This window comes from Balaenoptera musculus, chromosome 20 (genome assembly GCF_009873245.2).
Source record: "Balaenoptera musculus isolate JJ_BM4_2016_0621 chromosome 20, mBalMus1.pri.v3, whole genome shotgun sequence".
In the NCBI taxonomy this organism is placed as follows: domain Eukaryota; kingdom Metazoa; phylum Chordata; class Mammalia; order Artiodactyla; family Balaenopteridae; genus Balaenoptera; species Balaenoptera musculus.
This window is the reverse complement of record NC_045804.1, coordinates 11,714,667-11,727,733: the sequence shown is the minus strand read 5'-3', so window position 1 is coordinate 11,727,733 and position 13,067 is coordinate 11,714,667. Positions and strand designations below refer to the sequence as shown.

General features: G+C 66.2%; 1 protein-coding gene across 7 annotated transcripts in view; it reads left to right on the top strand.

The window, feature by feature from the left end:
* Positions 1 to 13,067, top strand: part of AATK (apoptosis associated tyrosine kinase) — a 40,606-nt gene that overhangs the window by 23,751 nt on the left and 3,788 nt on the right. For 5 of the 7 annotated variants that reach the window (XM_036837913.1, XM_036837917.1, XM_036837914.1 and 2 more), the window contains exons 3-11: positions 2,289 to 2,436; positions 4,871 to 4,950; positions 5,498 to 5,616; positions 5,772 to 5,859; positions 6,799 to 6,932; positions 8,217 to 8,301; positions 8,378 to 8,499; positions 9,814 to 9,963; positions 10,403 to 13,064. In XM_036837913.1, the coding sequence (XP_036693808.1) occupies positions 2,289 to 2,436; positions 4,871 to 4,950; positions 5,498 to 5,616; positions 5,772 to 5,859; positions 6,799 to 6,932; positions 8,217 to 8,301; positions 8,378 to 8,499; positions 9,814 to 9,963; positions 10,403 to 13,064 (3,588 nt within the window). Of the gene's footprint in view, positions 1 to 2,288; positions 2,437 to 2,914; positions 2,964 to 4,870; positions 4,951 to 5,497; positions 5,617 to 5,771; positions 5,860 to 6,798; positions 6,933 to 8,216; positions 8,302 to 8,377; positions 8,500 to 9,813; positions 9,964 to 10,402; positions 13,065 to 13,067 lie in introns of all 7 variants that reach the window. The other 2 variants (XM_036837911.1, XM_036837912.1) reach the window with 1 other exon arrangement.

The following is a 13,067-nucleotide window of genomic DNA, read 5'->3' as shown; positions in this document are numbered from 1 at the left end:
CCCGCCACCCCAGTCGTCTCCATACTAAGTGACCCACATTGCAGCCAGGGTCACCCCCATTTTAGAGAAACAGTGCCCTCCCCCTCCCCCTGGTATGTCTCATCACAGAGGGGGCGGGGGGAGCTGGCATCTGCCCGGCACTTGACTTTTACAAAGGTGTCTTTGCCACATTTCATGGCAGGGCCATCCAGAGCCCTCTGAGGGGGGAGCTGCTGGAGCTCAAGGCCTGGGCAGCAGGGCCATGGCCCTGGGAGCCTTGGGTCCGCATCCAAGCCCCTGCCTGGGTATCCTCATGCCTAGCCCTGTCTCCCTGGCCTGCAGGCACACAGTGGGCTGGGCCAGGCGATGCTGGCATTTTCCTGGAGGATCCTGGGGCCAGAGAAGCAAGCGGGAGGGGGAAGGGAAGGGGGATGGGAAGGGGGGAAGGGGGGATGGGAAGGGGGAGGAAGGGGAAGGGAAGGGGGATGGGAAGGGGGGAAGGGAAGGGAAGGGGGATGGGAAGGGGGGAAGGGAAGGGGAGGGGGATGGGAAGGGGGAAGGGGAGGGGAAGGGAGGGGGGAGGGGGAAGGGGGGGGCCTGGGCTGGGCCTTGAGGCTATTGTATGTCAGCCCCTTCTCAGGATGCTGTGAGAAAAAGGCCCCAAACAAGGGCCAGTTCGGCCCCCTCCTACCCGTGCCCTCCTCACCTCCTGGGAACATGGTGCCCGGAACATTCCACCACCAGTGCGCCTCAGTGGGAGGGCCTGCCTGCATAGCGGGCTCCCGCCTGGGCTCTGGGGGGCCAGTGCTGGGCTCTCCCACCTGGAGCTGTGCTGGGAGAAGGGGCTGGGCAGCGATGCTCACATTGTCCTATCTGATCACCCGCTCTGCTGGCTCCATCCGGTGGGCCTCCAGGTGGCACCGTCAGGTAACAGGCTGGGGCCAGGGCCAGACCCCGAGGTGGGTGGGTGGGTGGGCCTCTGTGCCTCTGCAGAGCCGCAGCTGGGATTACAGGGTGAGGGGGTTGGTTCTGACAGCCCCGGGGCCCAAGGGTAGTCTCCCGGGCCCTGGAGAGGGGGAGTCCCTGCAGGCCTTGTCCCCAGTGGCTCTGTCATCGCTGGGTACAGGCTGGGACCGGCCCGCAGGGACACCCCAGAGGGCTCTCAGCCTCCCTGTTGCAGCCGAGGACATCGAGGCCCGGAGAAAGGAGGGGCCTCGGGTCACAGTGCCGGGCAGGGAACCTAGGCTTCCAGTCCAGCCGCCTGGCCACAGGGGCGGCCCCGCTGCAGCTGCTTGCATGTCCCTTGACCCTCGGCCTCTGTTTCCCCACCTGGCAGCGGTCTGTCCTGGTCAGGCAGGCCCACGGCGCTAGTACTGTGGTTCTGCTTGTGGCCCAGGGCTCCTGGGAGACTTGGTCGTGGCTCAGGAATGTGAGGTGGCTTCCTCAGACAGACGAAGGGGCAGCTGAAGTTCAGAATAGCCGGGCCAGGTGGGGCCCAGCCCGGTGCCCAGGGCCAGGCTCTTAAGCAGCCCGGGGAGCGGACGGACGCCCACCCTCCTGGGTCGAGGTCCAGGGGCCCTGCAGGCAGATGGCCGCGGTAGGTGGTGCTGCCAGCTACCACCTGCCTGGGGGTGAAGCTGGGGTGGGGGGCGCTCTCAGGAATGCTCCTTGTCCGGGAGGAGCAGGGGCACTTAGTTGCCTGTCCACTGGGTCAGCGTGGGTGGGATGATGGAGCCCCTGTCCTGGATTCCCCAGCCACGACCCTGAAGCGACTGACCATGGGGTACCCCCGCCCAGGGCAAAGGCTACTGGGAGGTCGGGTGGCTGAGAGGAGTGGAGGGCTGACTCTGGATGGGCAGGGGCAGCTGGCCTCCAGCCCCACCCCGCCCCCCACCAGTGTGGGCCCGGTGCTGCCCACCCTGGCCTGAGCCTGGTAGACGTGGATGTGGGTGGGCTGAGGCTGGGTGAGGCGTGGCTGCCCTGGGGCTCATGGCCCCCACCCTTGAGGCTCTGCCCGTGGGAGGTGAATCCCCACTCCCCAACCAACATAAACCAAACCCCGCCCTCCTGGGGCAGCTGGTGCCCCTGCGGAGGGGGCAGTCTAGGAGTGGGGTCTGTTCTCTGCCCTGAGGAGCGAGGAGGTGGGTGGAGGGGGCAGCTGGCAGGGCTGCTGGTGGGAGCGGGGCCCCGGGAAGAAAGGGGCCTTTCAGAGCTGGCCTGTACCCCTTGTTCTCTCCCTGCCCTGCCCCTGTCCCTCCCCCTTCTGGGGAGCCCTGGAGCTCACCGCGTGTGTCACCCGTTTGGCCCAGGAGTTTGAGAATGCTGAGGGGGAAGAGTACGCGGCCGACTTCTCGGCACAGGGCTCCCCGGCAGCAGCAGCTCAGAACGGGCCCGACGTGTATGTCCTGCCACTCACCGAGGTCTCCCTGCCTATGGCCAAGCAGCCCGGGCGTTCAGGTGAGTGAGCCCCCAGGTGGGCCCAGGTGGTGGGCGTAGGGTGTGGCTCGGGGGTCAGTGCTCCCGGGGAGGGGAGGCAAGGGGCTGGTGTGTGCCCCCTTTTGCTGGGACCTGGGGCGCTATGAGCAGGCTTGGGCCAGCTGGGGCTACTGTGCAAAGGGGGCGGGGGTTGCTCCCTCTGGTCCTGGGGTGGGCACCCATGTGCTGGGAGGAGGGGCTTCTCTGCGGCCCCTGGGATGCTGGACCCCGTACATGGGCTCTGTGGTGCCCAGGAGCAGAGCCCACCCACTGGGAGGGAGGGGCTCTTTGGGGCTCCTTCTGTGGGTGGAGCCTTTTGCTCAGGACCCTGGGGTGGGGGAAGGAGGGGCCTGGGTCCCCCCAGTGCATGCAGGTTGCAGGTACAGGTGCAGGCGGGGCCTCTTCCTGTGGCTTCCTTGCCATGTCTCCCACTTGCCCCATCCCGTGGTCCCCCCACCAGGCTGGCAACCCACATGGCAGATGCAGGGCCCACACTCCAGAGGTTAAAGGTCAGTGGCCAAGCTGGGCTTTGAACCCACATCTGCCTGATTCAGTACTGCAAGAACCCCCCAGTTGTGTCTGGAGGCTGGTGGGGGGGGTCCCTGGCCCCAGGCCCCCTCCCTGGCAGCTCCTAGGTCAGGCCTGTGCCCACCCCCAGCTCCTCCAGGCGCCCTGAGTAGGGTGTCAGGCCCAGGGGGGGCTCTGTTGGCACCAGGGCCTGTGATGTGTAGGCCTGGCCCACCTGCTTGTGTTCCGGACCCTGCTGGTCCTGACCACGATAATGCCCATCCCGAAGCCCAGCCCTCCTCATGGGCTGGGGGCCTCCAAGGCACTGGGCTGGGCCCAGCCCCCCGGCCCCATGACTGTCACTCCCCACCCCCCTGCAGGTGTCTCCTGGAGGAGACCTCACCAGTTAGGCAGGAATTTCAGGTGCCGGGGCTCCTCTGTCGAGTGGCCCGAAGGAACACCCCATAAAATCTTGAAGGTGGGGTCTCTGCTATAGGAGGCCCCCCAACCTTCCTGGGTGACCATGGGAGCCTCTGAGCCTGTGCTGACGGTGCTGGACGCTAGGAGCCGTTGCGGAGCAAGGGGCCCCCCCAGGGGACACTGTACCCCTGGCCTGGGCCTGTCACCTGCCCCTGGCAGTGTGTGTGCTTGGGACCCCAAGGAATCTTTGAGACCCAGTGTCTTCCACCGCTTAAGGGACTGTCCCTGGGGATGAGGGGGACAGGGACCCAGGAGGGGGCAGTGATTGCATGCTTTTTTCCATTTTTTAGCTCTGTTCTGTTCTTTATAGGGTACCCTGCTTCTGGGGAGGGGGAGAGATTTGGGTGATGCTGGGAGGGCAGACCACCTGGAGGTCAAGGATTAAAAACCTGGGCAGCAAGTACTACCCCTCTAAACTGTGGGGGAAGATGGCCCAGCCTTCAGGCTCCCCAGCCTGGCTCTGTAGGTGCTGCCCCTTGGGTGCGGACCCCAGAACCCCTGGACCCGGCCTGCCATGCCTCCTGCAGCTGCCAGGAGAACTTTCCTGTTGGCTGGCAGTCAGCATGCTCACCTCCATCACTGCCCCACTGTCCAGACTGCTGAGCCTGCTTGGGGAGACCCCAGGCTGGAGGTGGGGGGCAGCAGGCTGGACCTCAGGGGGAGGAGCCCCGGGACTCAGGGCCCCAGTGGGACCCCTTACCCCCAATTCTGCTCAGCATCAAGGTCAACATTCCCTAGGGTCTCCAGTCCCTGGGAGCAGCCCCTCACCTTGGAGTCTACTGGCTGCCAGGCTCAGCCTGTCCCCTGGGCCCTCTGGGCAGTTGGCGTGGGAGCAGAATTCGGGGAATCCCTTGGGGCACAGGCGGGGTGTGGGTGGGCTCAGCAGCTCTGGCCCTTCCTCTGGGGCCCTCACTGACCCTTCCTGCCTGCTGACCTCACCCAGCCCAGCCTGCAGGAGAATGGGCCCAGTGTGTTCCGTACAGGGCTGTGCCAATCAGCCCCCAACAAAGGAGCCTTTGGCGTGCCTGGCGCTGGAATGCCATCCTGCGGCAGGGGTGAGGGGACGGGCCACTCCACTGCCCTCCTCCCCATGGCCTCCGCCCCAGCCACATTGCCTGCCCAGCATTGCCTGTGCGCTGGTCTCGGCTCCAGGCCCTGCTGTTTCCAGCCTGGCTTGTCCCTGTAGCTTGGGGCACAGCCTTCCCAGACCCACTCAGAAAGATGCATGGATGCGGCTTGCAGGGCCACAGCTCCCCTGGGCAGCAGGTGCCCTGCTCCTGATGGCAGCCCCCATCAGGAGGGAGCAGGGGGCTCTGGGTGGCTCCCCGGAACAGGTCATGCAGGCAGCCCCTCTGGGGACCAGGCGAGAGAAGATGGGGGCGATGATGGAGGCTGAGCTGGCATCTCTGAGCCCCCTGCCCTGTTACAGTGCAGCTGCTCAAGTCCACAGATCTGGGCCGGCACAGCCTCCTGTACCTGGAGGAGATTGGCCACGGCTGGTTTGGGAAGGTGAGTTGCTGTCCCGGGGGTCGGTGGGGATGGGGGAGGGACTGGCAGCGTGGTCCGCTCTTTTGCCTGGCAGGTGGAGAGGGTGGGTTGGAGACCTGCTTCTCCTAGAAACCTCCCCAGCCCTGGGGTCCCCTCTCAAGGCGCACTCTACTGGGCCCCTCCCTGGGGACCTCAGGGTCCGGCAGCCTCTTCTCTGCAGATCCTGGTATCATGCTGGCAGGTGCCTCTGATTGGGCAGGGATGGGGAGCAGCATCTTGGTCCTGGCTTCTCCCTGACCACCAGCCTGGGTGGGACAATGAGTTGAGTCCATCTTCCTCACTGCAGACCCCCAGAGCTCTGAGAACAGCTGGGGACCTTAGGGGAGGCAGACACAAAAGACGGAGTATTACAGCCAGGAGGGCGCGCTCTCCCAGGAGCGGTCCAGAACCCATTTTGCAGATGAGTACACTGAGGCACAGAAACAGTCTGCTTTGGCTGGAAGAGCAAGGTTGGGGGCGGAGCTTGGGGACGGTGGAGTCCGCCCACCTGCTGACGCCTGCACCGCAGGTATTCCTCGGGGAGGTGAACTCGGGCATCAGCAGCACCCAGGTGGTGGTGAAGGAGCTGAAGGCGAGCGCCAGCGTGCAGGAGCAGATGCAGTTCCTGGAGGAGGCGCAGCCCTACAGGTGGGTGGCACCTGGGGACAGGCGCAGCCGGAGGGGGTGGGCCACTGGCCGGGAGGTGGGGACGCGGGCCCTGTAGACAAAGGCAAGCTCTGTGCTGCCCCGCTCCTGCCCTGCCCTGAGTGCGAGTCAGGGGGGCAGCCTCTTGGCTCCCGCAGGGCCCTGCAGCACAGCAACCTGCTCCAGTGCCTGGCCCAGTGCGCCGAGGTGACGCCCTACCTGTTGGTGATGGAGTTCTGCCCGATGGTGAGTCGCCCGCTCCCTGGTCCTCCAGCCCCTGCCCTGCGCTTCTGGAAGGTGGGCCTGGCCTTCCTGCTGAGCCGGGGACCCCTCACCCCCACCCTCTGGGCCTCACATCCCCCCCAAAGTGGGGTCCAGGTGGCTCTGCACCACTACCTCCCAGAGGCGGCCCGGGGGAGGAAGGAGGTGGTCCCCCCTCAGAGACGGCGGCTGTCCGGGTTGGGATTCCACTGTACCCTGGGGGACGGGGGGCTTCCCCATCTGCCTGTGCTGCTCCGAGTCACGGCGGTTTTCCTGAGAGGCACCCCGGCCCGCTCGGGAGGCTCACGGCCCTTGCGTCTGGTCCACGGCCTCGCTCGTACTTTGGTCTCGGGTCCCCCGCCACACACACGCACATCTGAGCCGCTTGCTGACAGGGAGGCGGCCTCCACAGACGTGGGCCCCCCTGGACCATCTAGTTTCTGGACTCCTGGCGTAGCCTCCCAGGGCTTCCCCAGGATGCCTGGGCCCTGCCTGGAGCTGAGCGGCGTCAGCAGGTCATCAGCAGGTCAAGGAGTTGCCAGAGGACGCTCTGGCCACCGGCTCTGGGTTCCGCCCAGGCTCAGCGTCACTGCTCCTGTGGCCTGTCTGCCGCCCACCAGCTGAGAGGTGGCGAGCATCTGGGCCCCAGTGGTCTGTATGCGGGATGTGACCCTGCTGGCCCGCAAGGCTGCCTGGGGCTGGGGCTGTCAGTGTGGGGAAAGTGTCCGCTGCCTGCGGGGTCATCCTACTGAGAGCTGGCCCCTGGGGGGCGGACACGGGCTCCTCTGGGCAGCGGCAGCCCTGCGCCGTCAGCAGGATGCCTGGTCCCCCAGCGGGCCCTGCTGAGGAGGGAGGGGCCTGGCGGTGGGCTTGCATGGGCACCCACTCCCCACCAGCAGGTGACGGTGCTGCTCTTCTCCGCAGGGGGACCTCAAGGGCTACCTGCGGAGCTGTCGGGTGGCAGAGTCCATGGCGCCCGACCCTCTGACCCTGCAGCGCATGGCCTGTGAGGTGGCCTGTGGCGTCCTGCATCTGCATCGCAACAACTATGTGCACAGGTGAGGGCGCGGGCGGCCCACGAGCTCCCTGCAGGGCCTCCACACTTGCTCCGGGGGCCGCGTGAGGTGGATCCTCAATTAACCGGGTTAGTCTTTGTTCAGCCTCTAGGGACCACTGTACAAAGGGATTTTGTCAAATAAGAAACACCAGGCAGATGGGAGTTGAACACCTGCTTCTGCAGGAGGGTTAAGCGAGGCGACGTCCACTGTCCAGCTGGCCTGGCTGGGCATGCGGTAGGGCCTGAGGCCCATCCTCTGTCCCCAGAGTGGTCAGCGCTGCCTGGTGGCCCTATGGCGGCCCCTACTCTCCTCTGTCTCTCTCAGGCCCATAGGGAGGGGTGGCTCTGTCCTGCTTCCTGCCCTGGCCCCTGAAGTCGGAAAGACGGGCCAGGGCCCAGCGTAGGGGGACATGCCAGAAGAAGTGGCGATGGACGTGGCCCCGCCAGCCCCGGACAGCACACAGGCCGTCCTCCCCAACAATATCCTGGTGCTGAGTGATGACACATGCAACTCCAGCATCAGTGATTTTGTTGAAGAGGGCAGCTGCCAGCCTCCCGACCTGCCCGCCGAGCCCACCCAGCCCCAAGCGCCCATCTGTGGCCCCCAGCACAGCAGCATTTTGGCCGATGTGTGCTGACCCCGCGTTTGCCCCGGTGCCTTGGGCCCCAGACACCCATGGGGCCACAAAGCAGGCAGGGGAGGAGCCGGCAGCCAGGGCTGGCCGTGGGTGGGAGGCAAAGGTGGGGGTGAGCGGCACTGCTGGGTGGGCACTCCACACCCCCACCCTGCCAGGGGCCCTGTGTGCACAGGGCAGGGGCAGGACCCTGGGGCACTCAGTTTCCCCACTGATGCCTGCCTTCAGGGAGCTGAGGGTGGCAGTGTGGTGGGCGGGAGGAGACTGCGGTGTCTCTGGGCTGGCTCGCCCCCAAGGGACAGGTCAGCAGACTGGTGTCCCAGGAGAAGCAGGGGAGTGGACTGGGGTCAGGGGATGGGGTTCCGGTGAGGCAGGCCTCGTCCAAGGAGGGCCCTTGGGCAACTTCTAGCTGGCCCTGGGCCTCGTTTTCCTTGTCTGCCTTCTAACGTGTGTGGCCCCATCCACTCAGACCCCCAAAGTGTCCAGTGCTGGGCGAGGGGCAGGGCAGGCAGCCTCTGAGATGCCCCTTTCCACCCACCCACCGACCGAACCGAGCCCAGGATGCCCTCGGCGACAAGCGGCCCAGTCCCCTCAGTGCCCTGGATGCCCCAGCCCGGCACTGCCGGCTGACCCCACCCTCCCACCCTCAGTGACCTGGCCCTGAGGAACTGCCTGCTCACAGCCGACCTGACGGTGAAGATCGGCGACTATGGCCTGTCTCACGGCAAATACAGGGTGAGTGGGCCGGCTCGGGCCAGGGCAGGGCCGGCCGCACTTGCCCGCGGGGTGACACTGTCCCGCGTGCTGACAGGAGGACTACTTTGTGACGGCTGACCAGCTGTGGGTGCCACTGCGCTGGATCGCGCCTGAGCTGGTGGACGAGGTGCACTGCAATCTGCTGGTGGTGGACCAGACCAAGGCCAGCAACGTGTGGTGAGTGAGTGTCCAGTGAGGACGCGGGGCGCTGGAGGGCTGAGTCCCACCCGCCTGCCGGCTCCCTGGTGTTGGAGGGGATGCAGGCTGGCCGCGCCAAGCAAGGCCACGTGTGTGAGGACAGGTTTGTTTGTGTAGCCCTGTCGCTCTGTAGGAGGTGGCCAAATACGCCCCCAGGTGAGGTCGTGGGGGTTCTGGACCCACCTGTCGCTGCCCGGTGCCACGGCCCACAGCAGTTGGGCTGGCAGAGCGGCAGGGCCCATAGGGCTTGTGGAGGAAGCCCTGCCCCTCCCAGGGCCCACTGGGCCGACGCCCGAAGACATCAGGGTCAGAGCACTCGGGCAAGTTGATGAGACGTGGGGCCTCATGGTAGCACCTGTTCCCATTGAGAGGGGACAGTGGGGCTGGGGGTCTCCTGTGACTGCAGCCTGGAGGCTTGGGGCTGGGCACAGAGTGGGTGCTTGGACCCAGGACTACAGCCTCTAGAGGCTTGGCTGTGGTGGTCCCCTGTCCCTGGCCTTGACCAGCCTCTGCTTCCCCCTCGTGCTTCCTCCCAGCTTCCCAGGCCTGTCTGGCCTCCCTCTGCTCCTGATAAAACCCTCAGGGCCTGGATCCAGGGCCCAGTCCCCCTTCCTGAGCTCTCCAGGGGTCTCCCGTGAGCCATTAACTGTACCCCCATCACGGACACTCCATTCCCCCGCTCGCCTCTCCCTCTGGCTGACCCTCCCCTGCCTGCCCACCTGCCCACACTGACTGGGGTCCCCTAGATGGCTTTGGCCAGGGCCGCTGTGACATCTCTGTTGCCAAATCTGCTGTCCCTCATGCCCCCAGTTTCGTGGGACAGCCTGGGGTCCCCGGGAGCTGGGTGAAGCTATTGCCCACTGGAAAGATCCCAGCTGCCTTCTCCCAGCCCCGCGTGCACTGGCTGCCTGGCCCACCTATGCTGGCTGGGGTGTCCCTAGACTCACCCCTCCCTCCCTCTGGCCTCCGCAGGTGCCTGGCGGGACCGGGAGCTTCTCCAGGGCAGCTCCTGCACCTGGCAGTGTCTGGGCTTCAGCCCGGCAAGGGAATGAACGAATGAACAAATTGACTGGGTTTGTGGGGGGCCAGTCTGGCGTTTATTTGTCCAAGCACCCTGGGCGTGGGCTCGGACCCGGCCAGGTGGCACATACTGCCCATTTACTGAAGGAAGGCGCCGTCTTCTGGCTGCTGGTGTGATGACAGGAGCTGCCCTTGGCACCCAAGTCTTCGAGACCCTTTGTAGCCGTGCGTTGGCCAGCCATGCCCGCCCTCTGATGGCTGTCACCCCCACAGGTCCCTGGGCGTGACCATCTGGGAGCTCTTTGAGCTGGGAGCGCAGCCCTATCCCCACCACTCCGACCGGCAGGTGCTGGCCTATGCTGTCCGGGAGCAGCAGCTCAAGCTGCCCAAGCCCCAGCTGCAGCTGACCCTCTCTGACCGCTGGTGAGGACCCTGTGATGCCAGGCAGGGCTGGGGGTGTCCCCAGCAGGAAGGACAACACAAAGGGGGGTGCTCTGAGTCCCCAGAGCATAAGTGGCTCCTCCTGACCGCCTAGGTCTCCAGCTCCCCCTGGCTCCCCCCGGCCAGCAGTGACCTCTGGGCCCCACCCTGTGCCTACAGTGGAATGGCCTCTTTATCCAAAACACAAATTTGCTTGCAGCCCTGGCAGGGATGAGCTAAGGGAACAGTGCCCCGGTCCACTGCTGTCTCCCACACCACCGCGCCCACTTCAGGAGATTGCCCCTAACTGCTCTCGGGATTCTGAGTGTGAGAACCCTCGTGCTGAGGGCGGACTGGCCCACTCCCTGGGGCTGGGGTCCTGGCCAGGCACTACCACCCGTGGCGGGGCAGGGACTGAGCCCCAGGGCATCCCTTCCTGCAGGTATGAGGTGATGCAGTTCTGCTGGCTGCAGCCTGAGCAGCGGCCGACGGCCGAGGAAGTGCACCTGCTGCTGTCCTACTTGTGTGCCAAGGGTGCCACCGAGGCGGAGGAGGAGTTTGAGCGGCGCTGGCGCTCACTGCGGCCTGGCGGGGGCGGCGCGGGCCCCGGGCTGGGGGCGGCAGGCCTGGCACTGGGGGGCACGGGCGAGCTTGCGGCCACCTCATCCTTCCCACTGCTGGAGCAGTTTGCTGGCGACAGCTTCCACACGGATGGTGACGACGTGCTGACGGTGACTGAGACGAGCCGTGGCCTCAACTTCGAGTACAAGTGGGAAGCCTGCCGCGGCTCTGAGGCCTTCCCGCCGCCTGAGGGCGCACTGAGTCCGGGCCGAGACGCGCGTCTGCAGGAGCTCTGCATCCCTGACGGCGCTCCCCCAGGCGTGGTGCCGGTGCTCAGCGCTCACAGCCCCTCGGTGGGCAGCGAGTACTTCATCCGCCTGGAAGACCCCGCGCCTGCCGCAGGCCACGACCCCGACTGCGCCGGCTGTGCCCCCAGCACCCTCGCCGCCACCCTGCGCCCCGACGGCAGTGACCACGATGATGACTCTGACGGCAGCGAGGCCGCCTCGCTGGTCATGGAGCCACTGCTGGGCCACGCGCCGCCCGCTGATGGCCCCTGGGGCCACTTCGACTACTACCCACGCAGGAGCCATGCCCGTGACCTGCCTTGCACCTCACGCTCACCCTCACCGTCACCAGAGACCCCAATGCTGGCGGAGCCCAGAGCAGAGGATATTGACTGGGGCGTGGGGGCATTCTGCCCGCCCTTCTTTGAGGACCCGCTGGGCACATCCCCCTCTGGGAGCTCTGGGACCCGACCGTCCCCAGGTGGGGAAGAGCTGGGGGAGGCTGAGATGCCCAGGGCTGCCCAGCACAGACACTGGAGCTCCAATGTATCTGCCAACAACAACAGCGGCAGCCGAGCGCCAGAATTCTGGGTCCCAGGCCTCTCAGGCTACACGGACTGCTGCCCTGGTGTGAAGCAGGCCCTACAGACCGTCCCTGAGCTGGGCCATCCTCTGATCCCAGAGGACCGTAGAGAGCCTCTCCTTGGGCCAAAGGGGGCCTCCTCTGGTAAGAAGCTGGGCCGCTGCCTTGGCCTCCCCCATCTGTATCCTGCTGAGGGCCTGACACCTGCCCCGTGCCTGGTCACATTCCCCTGGATAGAGGCAGCCAGAAGCGGGGGCGACAGCCCCCAGGCAGAGCCCAGGCTTGCAGAGGAGGCCGAGGGCTCTGCTGGACTCCAGCTGCCCCTTCCCTCCATCCCATCCCCATCCCAAGAGGGAGCCCTGCTTCCTGCCGAGGAGGCCAGCACCCCGCCCACCCTGCCTGCCTCACCTATGCCCACTGGCAGCCCACAGCCTGCCACCAAGCCAGTCCAGGCCCTGGACAGCGACAGTGGCAGCAGCTTCCCTGAGCTGGAGGCACCAGGCAGTGAAGACGAGGACACGACTGAGGCCACTTCTGGTGTCTTCACTGACTTGTCCAGCGATGGCCCACAGGCTGAGAAACCAGATGTGACACCAGCCTTCCGCTCCCTACAGAAGCAGGTGGGGACCCCCGACTCCCTGGACTCCCTGGACATCCCATCCTCAGCCAGTGATGGCGGCTCTGAGGTCTTCAGCCCATTAGCTGTTGGCACCCCTGGCGGGCAGCCCCGAGCCCTGGACAGCGGCTATGACACGGAGAACTACGAGTCCCCTGAGTTTGTACTCAAGGAGGCGCATGAGCCCTGTGAGCCTGAGGCCTTTGAGGAGCTGGCCTCAGAGGGTGAGAGCCCCGGGCCAGAGACTCGTCTCTCCGCCTCCCTGGGTGGCCTCAGCGGGAAGAATCCCTATCGCGACTCTGCCTACTTCTCAGACCTGGACACGGAGCCAGAGCCCCCCTTGGGCCCCAAGGAGACGCAAGGCGGTGTCCCAGTCCCCGGGCCAGAGCCCGATCTGGAGAGCCCGAAGAGCCCCAGGCTGCCGTCTGCACAGCCCTCCCCTGAGTTGGGGATGCTTGGGGAGGCACAGGGCTCTGGCCCCAGGGAGGTGCCGCCACTGCCACTGCCTGAGGACTCTTCCCCACAGCCAAGCGCCTGCCCCAGGGGCCCCAGGCTGGAGCCTCCCTGGCCCCAAGACCCAGCCCAGGTGCCACCCATGCCCAGCCCCGGGCGCTCTAAGATTTTCCTGCTGACTCCGGTCCGGCCCAGCTCAGGAAGCCACCGCCCCGAGCTCCAGGAGACCCTGGCACTGCTGTCAGGGTTGGGCCTGCAGGAACGGACAGGGGGCCCAGGTGCCCCCAGAACCCCACTCTGCCTGGCCCTGCCGGCAGTCCCCGCGGCTCCAGAGGCGCGGCCGGAGGAGGAAGAGGAGGACAGCGAAGACAGCGACGAGTCGGACGAGGAGCTCCGCTGCTACAGCATCCAGGAGCCGAGCGAGGAGAGCGAGGAGGAGGCGCCGCCTGTGCCAGTGGTGGTGGCGGAGAGCCAGAGTGCGCGCAACCTGCGCAGCCTGCTTAAGATGCCCAACCTGCTGTCTGAGGCCTTCTGCGAGGACCTGGAGCGCAAGAAGAAAGCCGTGTCCTTCTTCGACGACGTCACCGTCTACCTCTTCGACCAGGTG